The sequence below is a fragment of the Leptopilina heterotoma genome, unplaced genomic scaffold (assembly GCF_015476425.1).
Source record: "Leptopilina heterotoma isolate Lh14 unplaced genomic scaffold, ASM1547642v1 Lhet_63, whole genome shotgun sequence".
In the NCBI taxonomy this organism is placed as follows: Eukaryota; Metazoa; Arthropoda; class Insecta; order Hymenoptera; family Figitidae; genus Leptopilina; species Leptopilina heterotoma.
Window position 1 is genome coordinate 3,717,066 of NW_025111149.1, and position 17,435 is coordinate 3,734,500.

The following is a 17,435-nucleotide window of genomic DNA, read 5'->3' on the forward strand; positions in this document are numbered from 1 at the left end:
AATATTAATTGAATAAAAACAAATTTTCAGTTGATATTTCGTTTCCCGTTTCATTTTGTGGATACACCAGACACTGAAAAATGTAAATAGAAGAATCTTTTCTAGCTAAGGTCTCAATAGTGTATATACAGTAGTAGAATATTGCCAACTGTACATGTATTTTCTATTGTTAAGAATTTTGTGCTTTTCGCAGCATTTACATTTTCATCTTTCTCGTCCCCCTTTCCACCTCTCTCTCTCTCTCTCTCTCCCTACTAGTACTACTACTACTACACAGCGAATTCTAGTTCTTTCATTTCCCGGTCCGTTCAACAGAAAAATAGTTATTTCGCCATAGTTGAAATCAAAAGAAGATTCAATGCGTTATCCCATCATTTTCATTCTCAGTCTTTGTGTATATAAATTTCACGAAAAATTTAAAAACTTCATTTCGATTACTAAAAAAATCACACACATTTTAAATTAAAAATTTCTTCACTTGTGTTCAAATATAATAGTAATACATATATAAAATAATAATTTGCTATTCCGTGAACAGAAACTGTCGTCTTTTGTTTTTCTATAGTAATTACATAATGTTTTGATAGAAATTTTGGTTATGAGTATTCCCATATGTGTGATAACCACTTGATGCAAAGCAATTTTTTTACAAATAAAAGAAAAATTATCAAGACATGCCTCTATTCAACTGATGTTAAAAATGGTAAATACATGTAATTTTTTCAAGAATTCTCTATTATTTTGTTAATTCTTATAAATTTAATAAAATTCTCAAACTTGGTATTGATAAAAAGTTTAAATTCTAACATCGAACAATTTTTTTTTTTACAATATTATTCAATTAGTGAACTGAATTTTATTTGCCACTTTTGTTTGACAAAAATAAATTGATTAAAGACACTTAAATATTTAGTATGTTTTTTAGATTAAAATAGTGTTTTTCAATTAAATCTTTAGAATTTTTATTTCTTTTGGTAAATTCAGTCTCCTATAAAAAGATAATTCAATAAACTTCAAAAAAAATTCCTCATTTTTTACATTTTTTGATACTCTTGCCATTCCGGTTACGCAGAATCGGGTACTTTATTTATTTCAGAAAAAATAATACTTATAAATTCTATTAAACATTTCTTTTCTTCAATTATCAACATTTCCATGTATTCAATATATTTTTCGGATGAATACTAACAATTATTAGGGAAGGCGAACACTATTTTTAAAAAAAGTATTTTCTACACCTTTTTGTCTAAAAAGACGATTTCTAATTAAATCTGTTTTCTGAAAAAAGTTTTTATAAAAAGTTATAATTTCTAATGTTTATTTTCCTAAAATTTCTAAAATTCCATAATTTTGATAAAAATTAGAAAATTGTTTAAAAATAAAGATTACATTTTCTGTTTCTCAATTACAATTCTGTGTACAAAATTATAAGTTTCTTTTTGAAAATGAAGAAAAATTTTTATAAAATTACTATTTCTTATCACAATTTGTTAACAAAATTCTATTCTTCTTTGAAAAAAAATAATTTGCATCATTTTTACATTTAAATTTCCAAAGTTAATATATTTATAAAAAATTTTTTTAGAAAATTTCTTAATATCTTTAGGGAAAAAATCCCTATAATTTGTTAATTACGATTTTTAACTAGATTATTTAAAAATTTTGTTAAGTAATTTGCATAATTTCTATTTTTTATTATAATTTTTTAACGAAATATCAAGTATTTTTTTAAAGAATTAACAAATTTTCGTAAATTTTATTTTTTAATCATATGTACTTATTGGTCGTGATTACAAAAATAGAATATTGTTAGAAAAAAGAAAAATTTTGAAAATTACCTTTATTAGAAAAATAAATCTTTAGAAAATTAGCTTTATTAGAAGACAGAAAATTTCAAAATCACCTTTATTAGAAAAAAGTTTTTTAGAAATTCACCTTTATTAGAAAAAAAAATTTTAGAAAATACGATTTAGAAAAACTGTACCCCAACCATTATTAGAAACATAAGAATGAAAATTAAAATATTTGCAGAAATTATAATTTATAAATCTTTTGAGTTTGAATTTTATTACATTTATATGAGCTTAAAAAATGTTTGAGGGATTTCATGAGAAAATTACATGTATAAAAATTACATTTGAAACTTGAGTTGAGTAGAGGCATGTTTTTTCACTTGGTAATTATATTTATTTTAATAACAGAAGCCATTAAAAAATCGCAAAAGGATCCAAGGCAAGAAAAGTAGTAATTTTGATTTTTTGAGGATTTTCTAAAAATCTTGGTATTTAAACTAAATTATAATTTCCACCCCTTGGAAGCAATTTTTTTCGTTTGCTAATTATTTATTTTAATGTTAGAAGTCATTAAAAAATTTTGCAAGAAGATCGAAGGCGGGAAAGCAGTGATTTTTATTTATTTTATATTTTAGGATTTCTGAAAAATCCGTGACATGGAAGAATATAAATTGAAATTATTAAATTTTTTTGTGGAAAGCAGGTAGGCAGATTGCTACCGTGATAATTCTTTAAATCATTCATGCGCGCATCGCGCGCGTAGGACTTTGCTAGTAAAAATAATAATTAACTACATATAATAATCTTCGTATTTCATTCTTTCATTCTGTCTGTTCACACTTTGAAGTTAGTTTTTGTGTATGCTTTTGTTTTTTTTCCTTTCAAAAATATTGTTTGACAAATCGAATATATGCAGGTATTTTTTTTTATGTTTTATAATAAAATATTTTTAATTAAAAAATTAAAACTTTTTTTAAAAATTATTACCAAACTTTGTTTATTATATGCTTTTTTATATAATAAATTTCGTTTTACTGATCTAAATTAAGCAAATTTTTCTGCTTTCTATTTATAAAAAATAGAAAATTGTTAATTGTTAAAAAATTATGATTAAGAAATAGGAAATATACCCATTTTCTGCATAATTTTTATTTCTCAATAACAATATTCTTCACAAACTGATTCTTTTCTTTGGGAAAAAAACATTACATACTTCCGTTTCTTAATATTTTTGTAGAAAATTCTCAATTTTCATAAGGAAATAATTTGCATCATTTCTATTTCTTAATTACAAAATTGCTTTAATAAAATTCAAAGTTTCTTAAAAATAAAGAAAAAAAATGTTTAAAAATTCTATTTGTCAATTGCAAATTTTAATTGAAAATAAAATTGAAAATTATAAAGTTTTTAGAAAATAGAGGAAAAATTTTACTCAAAAAAATGTTCTATTTACGAATTTCTTTAATTGAAAAATTATTCGTAAACAGCAATAGCTTCTTTTTTAAATAAATAATAATTATTATTTTTCCATAGGAATTAAGATTTTAAAAAATATTTTTTTAAATAAATAATTGTTATTATTTTTCCATAAGTATTAAGATTTTCAAAAATTTCTAATTCAAACCTTTCTGAAATTATACAACTTATTACAATATTGTTACTAAAACTTCTTCAAAATTATTTTCATTATTTTAAATCAATTATTATTTTCTAAAGCTTTTAATTAAAATTCTTCTCTAAATCATTTATTTTAAATAATTTTTTAAAAAAATTCTTTGAGAATTTTCAAATCCATTTTATTGCAATTAAATTTTACGTAAAATTTTGATTGGGAATTTTTTCAATTAAACATAGGTATATTAGAAAATAAAATTATCAAATAATTTCCAAAAAGAATCCAATTAAACTTTTTCAAAAGAATTAATTCTACAGAATTGTTAGTTAAAAATATGAAAAATTTAGATTTTTAAAGATTTTAATTTCAAACCTTTTGAAAATTCAATTATTTCTAAAAATCCATCCTATAATGCTTTCAATATTCAATTATTTATTATCTAAACTTTTAATTGAAATTAATTTTTAAATCAATTTTTATTATAAAATTCTACAAGTATTCAATTATTTAAATACAAGAGTAAACAGAGAGGTTTTCTACAGTTTCCCTCTTCTCTGGCGAGAAAACCCATTGACGGGTGGTCCAGGCGTAATGCGAGTACTCCTAATAAAGTCGGCTGTAGACGCAAAATTAGGTTAATATATAGAAAATTTCTAAAGTAGAATGGTTATGCTTAATCCAAAAAAGTATTTCTCGGGGACTCTTGTCGAAGTGCGTAAGGCCAATAGGGCAGGAGTATAAACAATAAAAAAAAAAAAAATTGGACAAGTGCGAGTTGTACTCGCACTGCAATGGCGGGTTCCGCACACAAATATTAAAACAATACTTGCAACATTGATCGGTAATTGGTAGAATTAAAATAAACAATTATAAAAATATATTAAAATCATTTGATAAAAAAAATAACTAAAAAAAATTAAAGTATTATATATCTAATATTGTAAACAATAATAAGCAGAGGAACTATAATAAATTTTGAAAATTTTGTTCCTCTGCTTATTATTGTTTACAATATTAGATATATACAATACTTTAATTTTTTTTAGTTATTTTTTTTTATCAAATGATTTTAATATATTTTTATAATTGTTTATTTTAATTCTACCAATTACCGATCAATGTTGCAAGTATTGTTTTAATATTTGTGTACGGAACCCGCCATTGCAGTGCGAGTACAACTCGCACTTGTCCAATTTTTTTTTATTTTTAGTTAAGAAATTAAAGTCAGAAAACAATCTCTCATTTATTCTCTTAAAATTTCACTCTCTTCCTTAAAATATTTAATACCACGTGTTTAAACTAAAAAAAATTAAAAAAAATTTTTTTTTTTGAAAAAAAAAATTAAAAAAAAATTTTTTTTTGATTTTTTTTCAAAAAGTTTCTTAAATAAATTTTTTGTCGTCAGACTGTAATAATACACTAGGATACCAATTTTCAGCTCATTAGGTCAAATAATGTAAAAGTTAGGAAAAAAAAATTTTTTTTTTTAAATTTTTTAGTTTATTCTTGACAACGCTATGGCCATCATTACATATCAAGTTCTCTATATTTTTCCTGTAATATTCGAGTAAAAATACACCAGCATGCAAAATTTCAGCTCTCCATGTCGAATAGTACGGTGTATCGGCGGAACCCTATTGGTGAGACTCTGTTGTCCGTAGCCAAATCGTGTCCCCCCCCCCTAGCGGCTAAACTATTTGACCTAAAGAGCTCAAATTTGGTCCAGATATGTATTTTCACTCGTAGATTACAGGGAAAATATAGCGAATGTGATTGGACGTGATGGTCATAGCGTTGTCAAGGAAATAACAAGATTTTTGGCCAAAAATGCATAAAAAGTGACCATTCCCCCCCCCTTAACTTCTAAACTATTCGACATGGAGAGCTGAAATTTTGCATGCTGGTGTATTTTTACTCGAATATTACAGGAAAAATATAGAGTAGTGTTGCCGCGATACGAGACGAGGCGATAATTTCAACTGTCTCGTCTTGTCTCGTTATTGGAGGTCAAATTATCGTCTCGTCTCGTCTCGTCTAGAGTGTCGAGAATGCTACACATTCTCGTTTTCTCTCGTCTTTTTCAGCTTTTTTATAGAAGTATTGTAAAAAATTTGACGAGTTTACACATTACGGAAAAATGACTTGACGATTAAAGTGAGACTTGGTAGTCTTTCAAGTATTAGTCTGGTTTAAAATTTTAGCCATATTGGAATAAAAAATTTTAAGCTGAACAATAGTTACAATTTATTTTCAAATAATCAAAAATGCAATTTTTTTTTCTTGCATTAAAAAATATTTTTGTCTCAAATAACTGATTACTTGTTTTGTTTATTATCAAATATAAAATGCTGAAATGCTCCTATATGTCTTCATTCTTGGTTCGAGTGCTCATTAAAAAAAACACTGAAAAATGAATTAAATTTCAACTTTTAGTTGAAAAAGAGTGTATTTACTAAATATTATGTATAAAAAAATATAATTTATATAAAATATTTATAATTTCTTATATTTTGTTTAAGAAATCTATTAAATGCAACGTAAACCATAAAAGATTTTAGTATACATATATATCTATCATATTTTATATAATTATATTAATCGTAACTATATTTTCAGAATAAAACTTTGCCATTTAAAAAAATTCTCGTCGAGAATTCTCGACTCTCGTGACACCTCTCTCGTCTTGTATCGTTTTAGCGATAATTAAAAAAATACTGTCTCGTCTCGTCTCACCTCTTGCCATTATCGCGGCAACACTATTTTTGAGGAATTCGATTAAAATTGTAATAAAAATTATTGAAATAGTGTGATGAGTTTTATTATTTATGAAAATAATTTAATATTGCGAAGAAATTTATAAAAAATTTGTAAATAATTGAATTCCTGTGAAATTTTTATTATTTATTAAAATAATTAAATATTTGCGTAAACTTTTATTGAAATTTTTTTTAAAGAATTGAATTCATTTTGAGAATTTTTATTAAAATAGTAGATATTAAAAATCATTAAATTGAGAAAAATTTTCGAAAATAATTGAAATTAGGACAAGAATTTTATTGATATTTTTAAAAATAATTAAATTTTGAAGAAGAATTTTGTTATTTATAAAGATAATTGTGATTTTGACGAGAATTTTTTTTTAAATTTTGTACATAATTGAACTTTGTAAGTAGAATTTTGAAACTTTTGAAAATAATTGAATTTCTGCAATAATTTGTAACTTCTCCAAAATTCAATTATTTAAAATGTTTTTAACTAAAATTTTTTTATAAATCCATTATTTTTAATAAAATTAATTAAATATATTGGAAAATTTAACTAATTTTAAGAAGAATAATTTAAATTATTAACATTTTGCAAAAATCTAAGTTTTTCAAAATTTCTATAATTAAATTCAATAAAAAATTGAAATTTTATAAATTTTCAAATTAAAACCTTTTAAAGTTGATGTACTTATAAAAATTGTAAACGCAAGTCTTTTAAAATTGAATTGATTTTGAAATATTTAAGTAAAGTTATTCATTAAATAATTTTAATGACAGTTGTTCAAGAATTAAGTTATTTAAAAAGAAATTATTGTCAGAAATAGAAAAAAATTGAAGGTTTTGTATTAAAATTTGTGGTGATTTTAATTCCCTGTCTTAGAATATAATTATGATATTCCATTTCATACTTTATTTTTATAAGGGAAATTTGAATTAAAAATTTTTAAATTCTATTATTTTTAAAATTGCTAATATTTATTTTAAAAAGTACGTAAGAAAATAATAATACTTATTATTATATTATTACTATTATTACTGTTATGATTATTATTATTTTTACTTTTATTTTAATTATTATAATAGATAATAGATAATAATAATTTTAATAATAACTTGAGGTGGAGAGTTTGTATTTTCATTTATATGAAAATTTACATATATGTAAAAAAAGAATCGATATTTATTAAAATAGATTTATAAAATTACACCATTAACTTGATGATAATGGATTATGACCACTGTCGGGGGTAAAATTTTGCAAATTCACTTTATCCAATATCTGTACATGATACGCTAACGATTTTACATTACCCGTGATATTTCAGTAACGACGTCATAATAATGTCTCTTTCAAACCGCCAAATAATGTTTTCCACTTCACCGATAATATTTCACACTCGGGAAATTAAAATCACTTTTTAAATTACTGCTATACTTCTTGTATACACACTCCCATACTAAGCGATTTCAAGTTACTTCATATACTAAATAGAAAATTTATACTCTTTATGGAAAACATTTTCCTATAAATTCCCAAAAAATGTCACGAAAAAGTAGAAAAATATAATAATTTTGTGATATTTATAGGGGAGAGTCTCCAGTTGTGAGACACCTCCAGTTGTGAGACAGACAATTTTTTTTAACATGCAATATTAAAAAGCCGATTGGTTTGTATAAAAACATTTCTTTTTATATGAGCCAACTTTTTCGTGTACGCCGAAGCGGATATATAAACTGTTTTTGTTAAATACCAACACTGTGTGTGATAATCGACTAAAAAGCGTTTTTTCAATAAATGCAAAGTACTTTTTTTCCAAGTTAATTAATTGGAAAAGGTAAATGTAATGCATTTTCTTTTAGTGTTTTCCTTATATTTTGTGATGCAATATTGCATTGTTCCAATCTACGGTTGAAAATAATTTAATTTTCCTTTTTCAAAATAGCGCCAATTTCTGGGTGTGAGACACAGCATATCACCAGTTGTGAGACGGTGTCAACGCCCATCTGGGCAGCATAAAAAATACGACTTTGCAGGCATACTATTTAAATGTTGTTTTGATTTTTGTTTCTAGTATTTTTGGGCATGTCAAGTGGAAAAAAGTCAATTGATTCAGAAGAAATCAATTTTAATGCTCTTGTTGAAGCTATTTAATTGTGTTTATTTGATAGTCATATTTTGGCGAATAAATATTATTATTTAGTATATAATAATATATATTATTAATATATTTAATTATTTCTACTAAACATAACGTTTTATGTCAAACTTATTAAATTTTAGCAATTTTTAATGAGTGTCTCACAACTGGAGACATTTTTTTTTTTGAAAAAAGCGATGTGCTCGGAAAATGTATCGTAAAATTTTTTGAGTTCATCGAAACACTATACTTTCTTTTAATAAAAGTTGCGTATTTCTGTTACCTTTCGAACGGTGTATTTTATTTACAATTTCGTTTACCCGTTTACAATTTACGGGTCAAAAATGAAACCCGTCTCACAACTGGAGACTCTCCCCTACTTTTTTAAAATTATTTATCTAAAAGTCATAGAATTCAGATAATTTAGAAATTTATTTTCGTTATTTTTTACGCTGTGTCTATTTCGCCCGTTTGCGGGCGAAATAAGAGTGATGAATTATTTCGCCCGTCACTAAAAATACGTAGGTGGGGGACAACTGGCGAAATAAGAGAGATGAATTATTTCGCCCGTCATGAAAAATTAGTGAGTAGGGGGAAACGGGCGAAATAAAAATAGTAAATTATTTCGCCCATCATGAAAAATAAGTAAAAAAAATATGTCAAACGGGCGAAGTAGCAATTACACATTGCTTCGCCCGTTTTTGGTTTTTTAATTAATTTTAATGGGAAAAAGGTTAGCTTGTCACTTGTATATTTTTGTGAAGATTGAATTAAAAACTTAAAAAGTTGTGAATTTTTATAATAATTCACAAACTTTCTTTATTTATCAATATTTTTGGTGCTCATTAGTAATTTTCTACATAATATTTTATAAAATAAACTAGATTATGTATTTTAATATTTTTTCTACCTATCTATGTAGACTAAAAACATTAATTTTTAGAAAATTCTTATTATTTTTGTTCAAATCAGTTCAAAAGTATATTAACTCAGATTTGGAAAATAAGTTTTATGATACTATTTTTGAAAGAAAAATTTAGAAATAATTTTATTTTTTTTTATTTTGATTGACAAAAACATTTTTTTTAAAGAAAGTGTGAAAGTGTGAAATTCATTTTAAAACTTAAATAAAGAAACTGTACTTTTTTTAAAAATGAGCTACACATAATTATTTGAATTTGGTGTGAAGGTTACTAACCTGACTTGAACACACTTCTTTTCATTTCTGTCATTCACCTTAAAAATTAAAAATTTTTCAATGGTATTATAGGAATAACTATATAACGGGCGAAATAATTCATTGCTCTTATTTCGCCCGTTGTCCCCCACCTACGTATTTTTAGTGACGGGCGAAATAATTCATCACTCTTATTTCGCCCGTTTGCGGGCGAAATAGACACAGCGTATTTTTTATCAGTTTTGAGGTTATGTTAAACTTGTTCGCACTTAAATTGTTAACGTTCACTTAAATTTGTTGAAATCCACTAAAATTTTTAAGTCGTTGATATAATATCTCAAAATCGTCAGGCGAATACGTTTATATATAAAAAAATATTTATAGAAAGAGAGAAATTACCTTAAAGTGCAATTATTTTTGACGTTCTTGACTCACCGATTTCTACAGAAACGGTTCCTTTATTATTGACAATTGTTGACTCTCAGCGAATTCGTTTTATTTTCCTTTTCCTTGTTTTTTGCTTGCTCCTTATATGTACACATAACCTGTGATTAAAACAACTTCCTTCGTTAATACATGTCTTGAGATTAAAAATTGATTTTTAAGTAGCCTGCAATTATTTTTCTCACCAATTCTCAAGATCGTCTGTGTTGATGTTTTGTAACTTTTGATCAAAGTCAACGTGCTCATAGTGTACTGTTCTTCACTTTGAAATGCAAATACGCGCAACGTAAACATGTTAACTATTCAATTCCCCTTACGCAGTATGGATAAATTATACAAATTTTCACGAAATTTACACTCAAAATGTTAAATAATGAGAAAGCAATAATAAACAAACGGGAAGAAAGAATCCGAACGATCCGGACAAAAAGTTCTACTTGCAGGGACTGTACTTTTTTACTTTGTTGTACTTTTCAATTTTTCTCGAATTTCTTTCATTTAATTTATATATAACTTTGCTCAGTGTATTACTCAAAGAAATAAAACTAAAATAGAATTAGTATAAAAGATTGAACACTTTTAAAATGGAAATTTCATGCCTAAACACAACGGCAGTACGCACTCGTGGTCCTGGTCACGTGATGAAAAACTTGGGGAAAATGGCGGCGCATGTGACGAACAGCGCCACTACGGAAATCAAACTAACTTGTTTTAGTTGTTTTTTATCATTAAAAATATTTATTTAAAATTTACTTTTATTCTATTTTCCTTATTCTAAAATCACTGGTGATGATTATTTTACCAAATTCTCATATTTTATCGCAAGAAAAGACAAAGTACGAGGAAAATACCAAACCGGAAACGGCAACATACTTTGGTATAATGGCGGCAAATTCAATTTAAATGTCGAAAACGAAAAAGCTTTCACATGATTTATTATTTATTAATTATCATTTAATATTATTTATTAATAATACTATAATAATAATAATTCAATGAATATTAATGAAACCAGTATTTAAATGTCCAAAAAATTGAAATTTGGTAAAATCTTTTAAAAATAATTGAGTTATAAAAAAATATTTTAAAAAAATCAAATTTTTGACGAATTTTAATTATAAATGATTTCTCAAAAATTCTAAAATAGTATATTTTTAAAACTTTTCTCTTACTTTGATCGAAGGTAATTGAATCTTAAAAAATTATGATAAAGCAATTCTAAGAATTAGTTTTTTATTAATATTGCTATGTAATTTTTCGAAAATAATTGAAAACTTTTTGTATAATTTAAAAAAAAATAATTTTTTGAAGAATTTTAAAATATTAAAAATAATTCTAAAAAATTTTAATGTTATTATTTTGTGTATGTATTTGAATTTTTGGAAAATTGAAAATATTGAAAATAGGTAATTGAATTTTAAAAAATCGAACAAAATAATTCCCAGATTTACTTTTTTCAAAAATCTATTTTAATATTATTTTTAGAACCTAATTTTCAATAATTTTCATGTTTATTGAACTTACACTTGAAGAGTATCAATTAAAATCTTTGAGAATTCAATTATTTCCAAAATTTTTAATTAAAATTTTTTAAAAGTTAATTTTTTAAAATTGTAATAAAATACTTGAAAAAATGACTTATTTTCAATTAAAATTCTTGAAAAAATTATAACAAAAATTTTAATATTTATTAATAAATTATAATTTATTATTAATGATTAATGAAATTAAAATAAACGATTATAAAATATTATATTTATTATAATAAAAATTAAAGTGAACAAAGTAAGTAAATAAGATTAAGAAAATAACTAAGTAATTAATATTGTAATTATTTAATCAATTGAGGCCTTGGATCCAATAACTCGCCCGACGCTCGAAGGCACGCGCTAATACCAGTCGGGTAGCAGTGAGTGGCCCAAAGGCGCTCACTGCTCACTGACTGACAGTTGCGCGTTCCTCTGAGCGTCGGGCGAGTTATTGGATCCAAGGCCTCAATTAGGAAAAGAAATTAATTTAGTTTTTTACCATAAATTAATATATTAATTATTCAAAAATAATTTCTGTTTGTAATCTTTTTTTTAAATATTGTTTTATTCTATTTTAATATTTTTATTTAAATTGCTTTACTTTTTTTAAAATTAAAATTGAGGAATTTATTTTTAAAGACAATTTTTATAAAAGTCTGTGAAAACTAACAAAATTGTTATTATAATTATTTAATTAATTAATGAATCATGAGGAGAAATTTATTTATTTATTCACTAATTTAATATTTCTATTCTTCAAAAATAATTTCTTTCTATTTTTAATCTTTTTTTTCATTACTCTTTTTAGGGTGTCTTAGAGGAGAACGGGGCGAGGCAGCCAATTGGGTGCCAATTGCTTCTTATTTCTGCATAATTTTTTCAAATCGTGCGCTATTGATAATGTAGACTGCTTATGGTAGTTTACTTTAGTTGCTAATAGATGGGCATTATTGCTGCAGCAGTTTAGCAATGACAGTATCATTTATGAAAACAGAATTTTTGGATGTAACTTTTCTAAGAGTTATTTTGGTGATTTTAGTTAATAGAGTTACACGAATAAAATTCTTGTAAAGTGATTTTTAATGCAGAATTTAGTGCTGAAGACGATGGTGTTAATGGAATTGCGATATTTTTAATATTACGGGTTTTGTGGATGTTTTCTTAAAAAAGTACTCGTGGTAAAAAGTACTCGTTTTTGAGTTGATTTTATTGGTTCTTCTAAATGTTTTCTCTTTTTTTCCTACTCCAATACATTTTAAACTTAACATTGAATTTTATAAACCATTTTTTAAGAATAACAAATTTATATTTCCTTAAAATGTTAAATTGAATTTAATTAATGTTATTATTATAATATTATTTATATGTAAATTTTTGAATTTTACTAACAAAATAAAAGTAAGTTAAGGACAACTACCTTGTTATGTTTCACTAATTGTAACTTTAAGTTTTTTTAACTATTAAAATAGTTGGCCGCCTCACCTCACGTTTTTTCAAATATGCCAAAATGTGGTCCTTTGGGAAAAAGGTTGTAGAAATTTTTAAGTGCAACCTACGTCAAAATGTTCTATGGCGATTTTTTAGCCAGTAAGACAAGCTTTCTAACGCGATATTAAAATTGAAAAAACCTATTTAAATAACTGCCTCGCAAACCAAAATGTGCCATCTTGGCTGCTTCGCCCCGTTCTCCTCTACTTACTTTCTTAATATTTTTTATTTTAATTTCTTTAAAATATTAAAATTGAGAAAGTTAATATTACCTCAATTCAATTTATTTTATTAATAAAGGACAACATTTTTTTAAAATAAGAAAAATTAATAAACAAAAGTTATAAAATGAGAAAATAAGAAAACTAAGAGTAATTAACAAATATTATTATTTGAAACTTTAAGAAATTTATTTTTTAATCGCCTATTATTTTGATGGATATATAAAGTTAATTAGTTCGTATAAATTATTACAAGTAGTTAATTTCGGTACAATTTTTTATTTTTTTATAATTATTGAGTTAAGTTCAGCAAAAAGGGAAATAAAAAATTGAATGAAACAAGTCTATAAATATAATCCTTCGGGAGAACCTTCTTTTTTCCGATATAGAACACTTTCTTTTGATTTCTTGAAATCATCGCTTGTCACTTTCATTCGACGTTCACGTAACGCCATTAGACCAGCTTCAGTACAAATTGCCTAGAAAGAAAAATTATTTTTAGTATTTGTGCGTAGAACATTTTATTAAATAACTAAATTTATTAATTTAAATTATTCCAAGACTTTTTTCTAATTTGGAAAATTTATTACTTTATTCATTTGAAAATAACTAAACTAAAGACCAATGTTCAACACATAATTTTAATAATTTAAATTGTGGTTCAATAATTATTATTTAAATATATTATTTAATTATTTAAGTAAAATAATTGTTTATAATTAAAAATACTATCAATAAAAATATTTTTCAACAGTTTTTTGAACAATTATTTTTTTATTTTATTTTTACCAATTGAAAACGATAAAAATGTTAAAAATGTTGTTAATGGGCAAATTAACGGTAAATAAAACAGTGACGATAACTGGAGCATGTACATTAAGTTACTTATGTAAATTTTTGTAAAGAAATATTGATCATTTGGAAAATTCTTAAAGTTTTGTTACCTTAATATCAGCGCCTGATAAATCGTCCTTCGCCATAATGAGTTCGGCGAGATTAACATCAGGAGCTAGTGTCATTCTACTTGTGTGTATACTAAAGATTCTTCTCTTTGTTTTTTCATCTGGCAAGGGGAATTCGATTTTTCTATCGATTCTACCGGGTCTAATTAAAGCAGGATCGAGAGTTTCAATTCTATTTGTCGCCATGACAACTTTCACATCTCCTCGACTGTCGAAACCTTAAAAAATAAAAATTTATTTAATAAATTCCACTACAATAATAGGTACGAAAGGGCTTTCGCCGTTTATAAAATAAATAAGATTTAAATGAATTAAATCAATTTACTTTATGATTTTAATAGTTTAACTTTAATTTTAACAATTATTTTAGAAAATTAAATTCATTTAAATAAATAAATTTATTTTGTATTTAATAGGAAATAAAATAAAAAGAAATACCGTCAAGCTGATTAAGAAGTTCCAACATGGTTCGTTGAATTTCTCTTTCACCGCCACTGTTGCTGTCGTAACGTTTCGTTCCCACTGCGTCGATTTCATCAATGAAAACAATGGAAGGTGCATGCTCTTCAGCAACCCTAAACAATTCTCTAACGAGTTTTGGACCATCGCCGAGGTATTTTTGGATGAGCTCGGATCCAACGACTCGCAAAAATGTCGCCGACGTTTGATTCGCAACGGCTTTTGCTAAAAGTGTTTTTCCCGTTCCTGGCGGTCCATAAAGAATGACTCCTTTCGGTGGTTTTATTCCCATTTCTTCGTAATACTCGGGATGAGTTAATGGAAGTTCAACAGACTCCTTAATCTCCTGAATCTGAGTGTCGAGACCTAAAATACAAAAAATCGTTAATTCTATTCATTTTCTTCGATTTTGAAGAAATCTTTTTCAATCAAAATCGAGAAAAAACTAAAAAATAAATAATTTTTGAAATTTACCTCCAATATCAGCGTACGTTTCCTGCGGTGCTTTTTCAAGTTTCATGACAGTCACCATCGGATCTGTATCGTCACCTAAAACGCCAACAACCGCGTGAACTTTATGATTTAGAAGAACGGAACATCCAGGTTCCAATTGATCTTTATCGACGAAGGAAAGAATTGACACGTAGTGCTCTGAGCCAACGGAAGTGGAAACAATGGCATGATTATCGTCAATTATTTCCTCCAATGTTCCAACGGACATTGGCGTTCCTCGAAGATCATCGACCTTCGATCTTTCCTCCTCGTTCTTCTCTTCCTGGGGTTTCAAACGCTCTTGATTTCTGATGAATTCCTCCTCCATGAGGAGATAATCTTTAATACGTTCCAGCTTTAAAAGCTTCAGTCTACAACGAGTATGGGGAGTGACTTGAGGCAACTTGAGAGCAGCATCAGGTCCCTTGGTGCGTCGCTTCTTTTTTCCAACTCTCGTAGGAATTGGAGGCTCGTACTTCTTCTTTTTATCTTTATCATCCTTCTTATCGCCGCCAGTTCCTCCAGGCCCCGAATGGTTTTGTCCCTTGAAATAGGAAAAAAACAAGATTAAAAATAAAAAAAAATATATTAGTAGATCAACTTTTGGCCTTTCGGGGTTCTACAAATTGGTTGGGGTACAGTTTTTCTAAAATATATTTTCTAAACTTTTTTTTTAATAAAGGTGAATTTCTGAAAAAACTTTTTTCTGATGAAGGTGATTTTCTATTTTTCTTTCTTCAAATAAAAGGCATTTTCTAAAAATTTCTTTTCTATCAAAGGTAATTTTCAAAATCTTTTTTTTTTAAATAATATTCAATTTTTGTAATGACAATCAATAGGTATTTTGATTAAAAAAATAAAATTTTTATAAAAATTTTTTAATTCTTAAAAAAAATACTTGAGATTTTGTTAAAAAATTACAACAGAAAAATTGAAATTATGCAAATTTTTTAACAAAATTTTAAAATAATCTAGTTTAAATCGTAATTAACAAATACAAACTACCTATAAACTTTTCTAAGAAAACGTTTTATGAATATATTAATTTTGGTATAAAAATAATGCAAATTATTTTTTCTTCAAAGAAGAACAGAATTTTTTAAAAAAGTTGTAATAAGAAATTGGAATTTTATAAAAAATTTTCTTTGTTTTCAAAGAGAAACTTATACTTTTGTAAACAAAATTGTAATTGAGAAACAGAAAATATACAAAATAGTTTCTATTTCTTGATCTTAATTTTTTAACAATTTTCTAACTTTTATCAAGTTTATGGAACTTTACAAATTTTAGGAAAATAAATAATCCTAGAAATCATAACTTTTTTTCTGAAAACAGATTTCATTAGAAATCGCTTTTTTAGACAACAAGGAATAGAAAATATTTTTAGAAAAAGTGACCACCTACCTATAAATTATCTCTTTAATAAAATCCGAAAATAATTTTCAATACCTAAATAATTTTTAATCTTCAATTTACCATATTATATACAAAATTTCAATGACACGTAGAGCCTATATTTAGGTTTTCCGTCTGTCTAAAGATTATAATACTAATAAAAAAATAATAATATTAAAACAAAATAATATTATAATATTAAAACTAAATACTAAATACTCCAAAAAATATTTAATCACAAAATAATCGAAATTCTTCAATATATTATACAAAAAATTAAAAACAAGAAACTTCGGAAAGTAATTTAAATAACCTTTTGTTTTGACAGTGACAAGCAAAAATATTTTCAACCATTTTTCTATTTATAAACAAAATATGAACAAACTCAAAGAAAGCTCCACCAGAAGACCATTTTATTAAATACCCCCAAACTTTATTAACATTTCTCTTTTATTAAAATAAAAAATCTTGTCACAAAATTTGAGGTTAGTTTACTGTTATAAACGAAAGGTAGAAAAATACACAAACGAGATAAATTTTATCAATTGAAACAATAATACTGTAAAAGCAGAAATTATTCCCCTAAAGAAAAAGATTATAAATATTTTTATTACAAGAGTAACTTACCATTTTAATGAAACAACTTTTGACAATCACGAGAAATCACAAAGTCATTCCTAGTGTGTCGCCATTTTGTATATCGCAGCAAAATCGATGTTTCGATAAAAATACCGCGGGAAAGTTTCGAAATTTCAAAAAAAGAAGTGAAAAGAAAATAATATTTTTTTTGTAAATTATAATTAGAGCAAAAATTTTATTAAATTAAATTAGAATTAAATATCAGATTTTTACAGTAATTTCAAAGAAAATTAAAAACTAAGGATTCGTTAACACAATAAAAAATACCAAGTTTACATAATAATTTGCATATGTACTATAAACTTCAGTCTACATATC

General features: G+C 25.2%; 1 protein-coding gene across 1 annotated transcript; it reads right to left on the reverse strand.

Moving 5' to 3' along the window:
- Positions 1 to 13,429: 13,429 nt before the first annotated feature.
- LOC122509845 (26S proteasome regulatory subunit 4) lies at positions 13,430 to 17,237 on the reverse strand. Its single transcript, XM_043624118.1, has 5 exons — positions 17,106 to 17,237; positions 15,066 to 15,627; positions 14,571 to 14,957; positions 14,115 to 14,350; positions 13,430 to 13,649 (listed from the first exon to the last, which is right to left on the reverse strand). Exons 1-5 carry the CDS (start codon positions 17,106 to 17,108, stop codon positions 13,515 to 13,517), a joined length of 1,323 nt encoding a protein of 440 aa, XP_043480053.1. The 5' UTR covers positions 17,109 to 17,237; the 3' UTR covers positions 13,430 to 13,514.
- Between the last annotated feature and the right edge of the window lie 198 nt (positions 17,238 to 17,435).

Excerpts from the sequence above, each read along its gene's own strand:
- LOC122509845 (XM_043624118.1), bottom strand. Across the intron at positions 14,351-14,570 it reads ACTTCTTAATCAGCTTGACG|GTTTCGACAGTCGAGGAGAT; the intron begins GTATTTCTTTTT and ends TTATTTTTTAAG. Across the intron at positions 13,650-14,114 it reads TATCAGGCGCTGATATTAAG|GCAATTTGTACTGAAGCTGG; the intron begins GTAACAAAACTT and ends TTTTCTTTCTAG.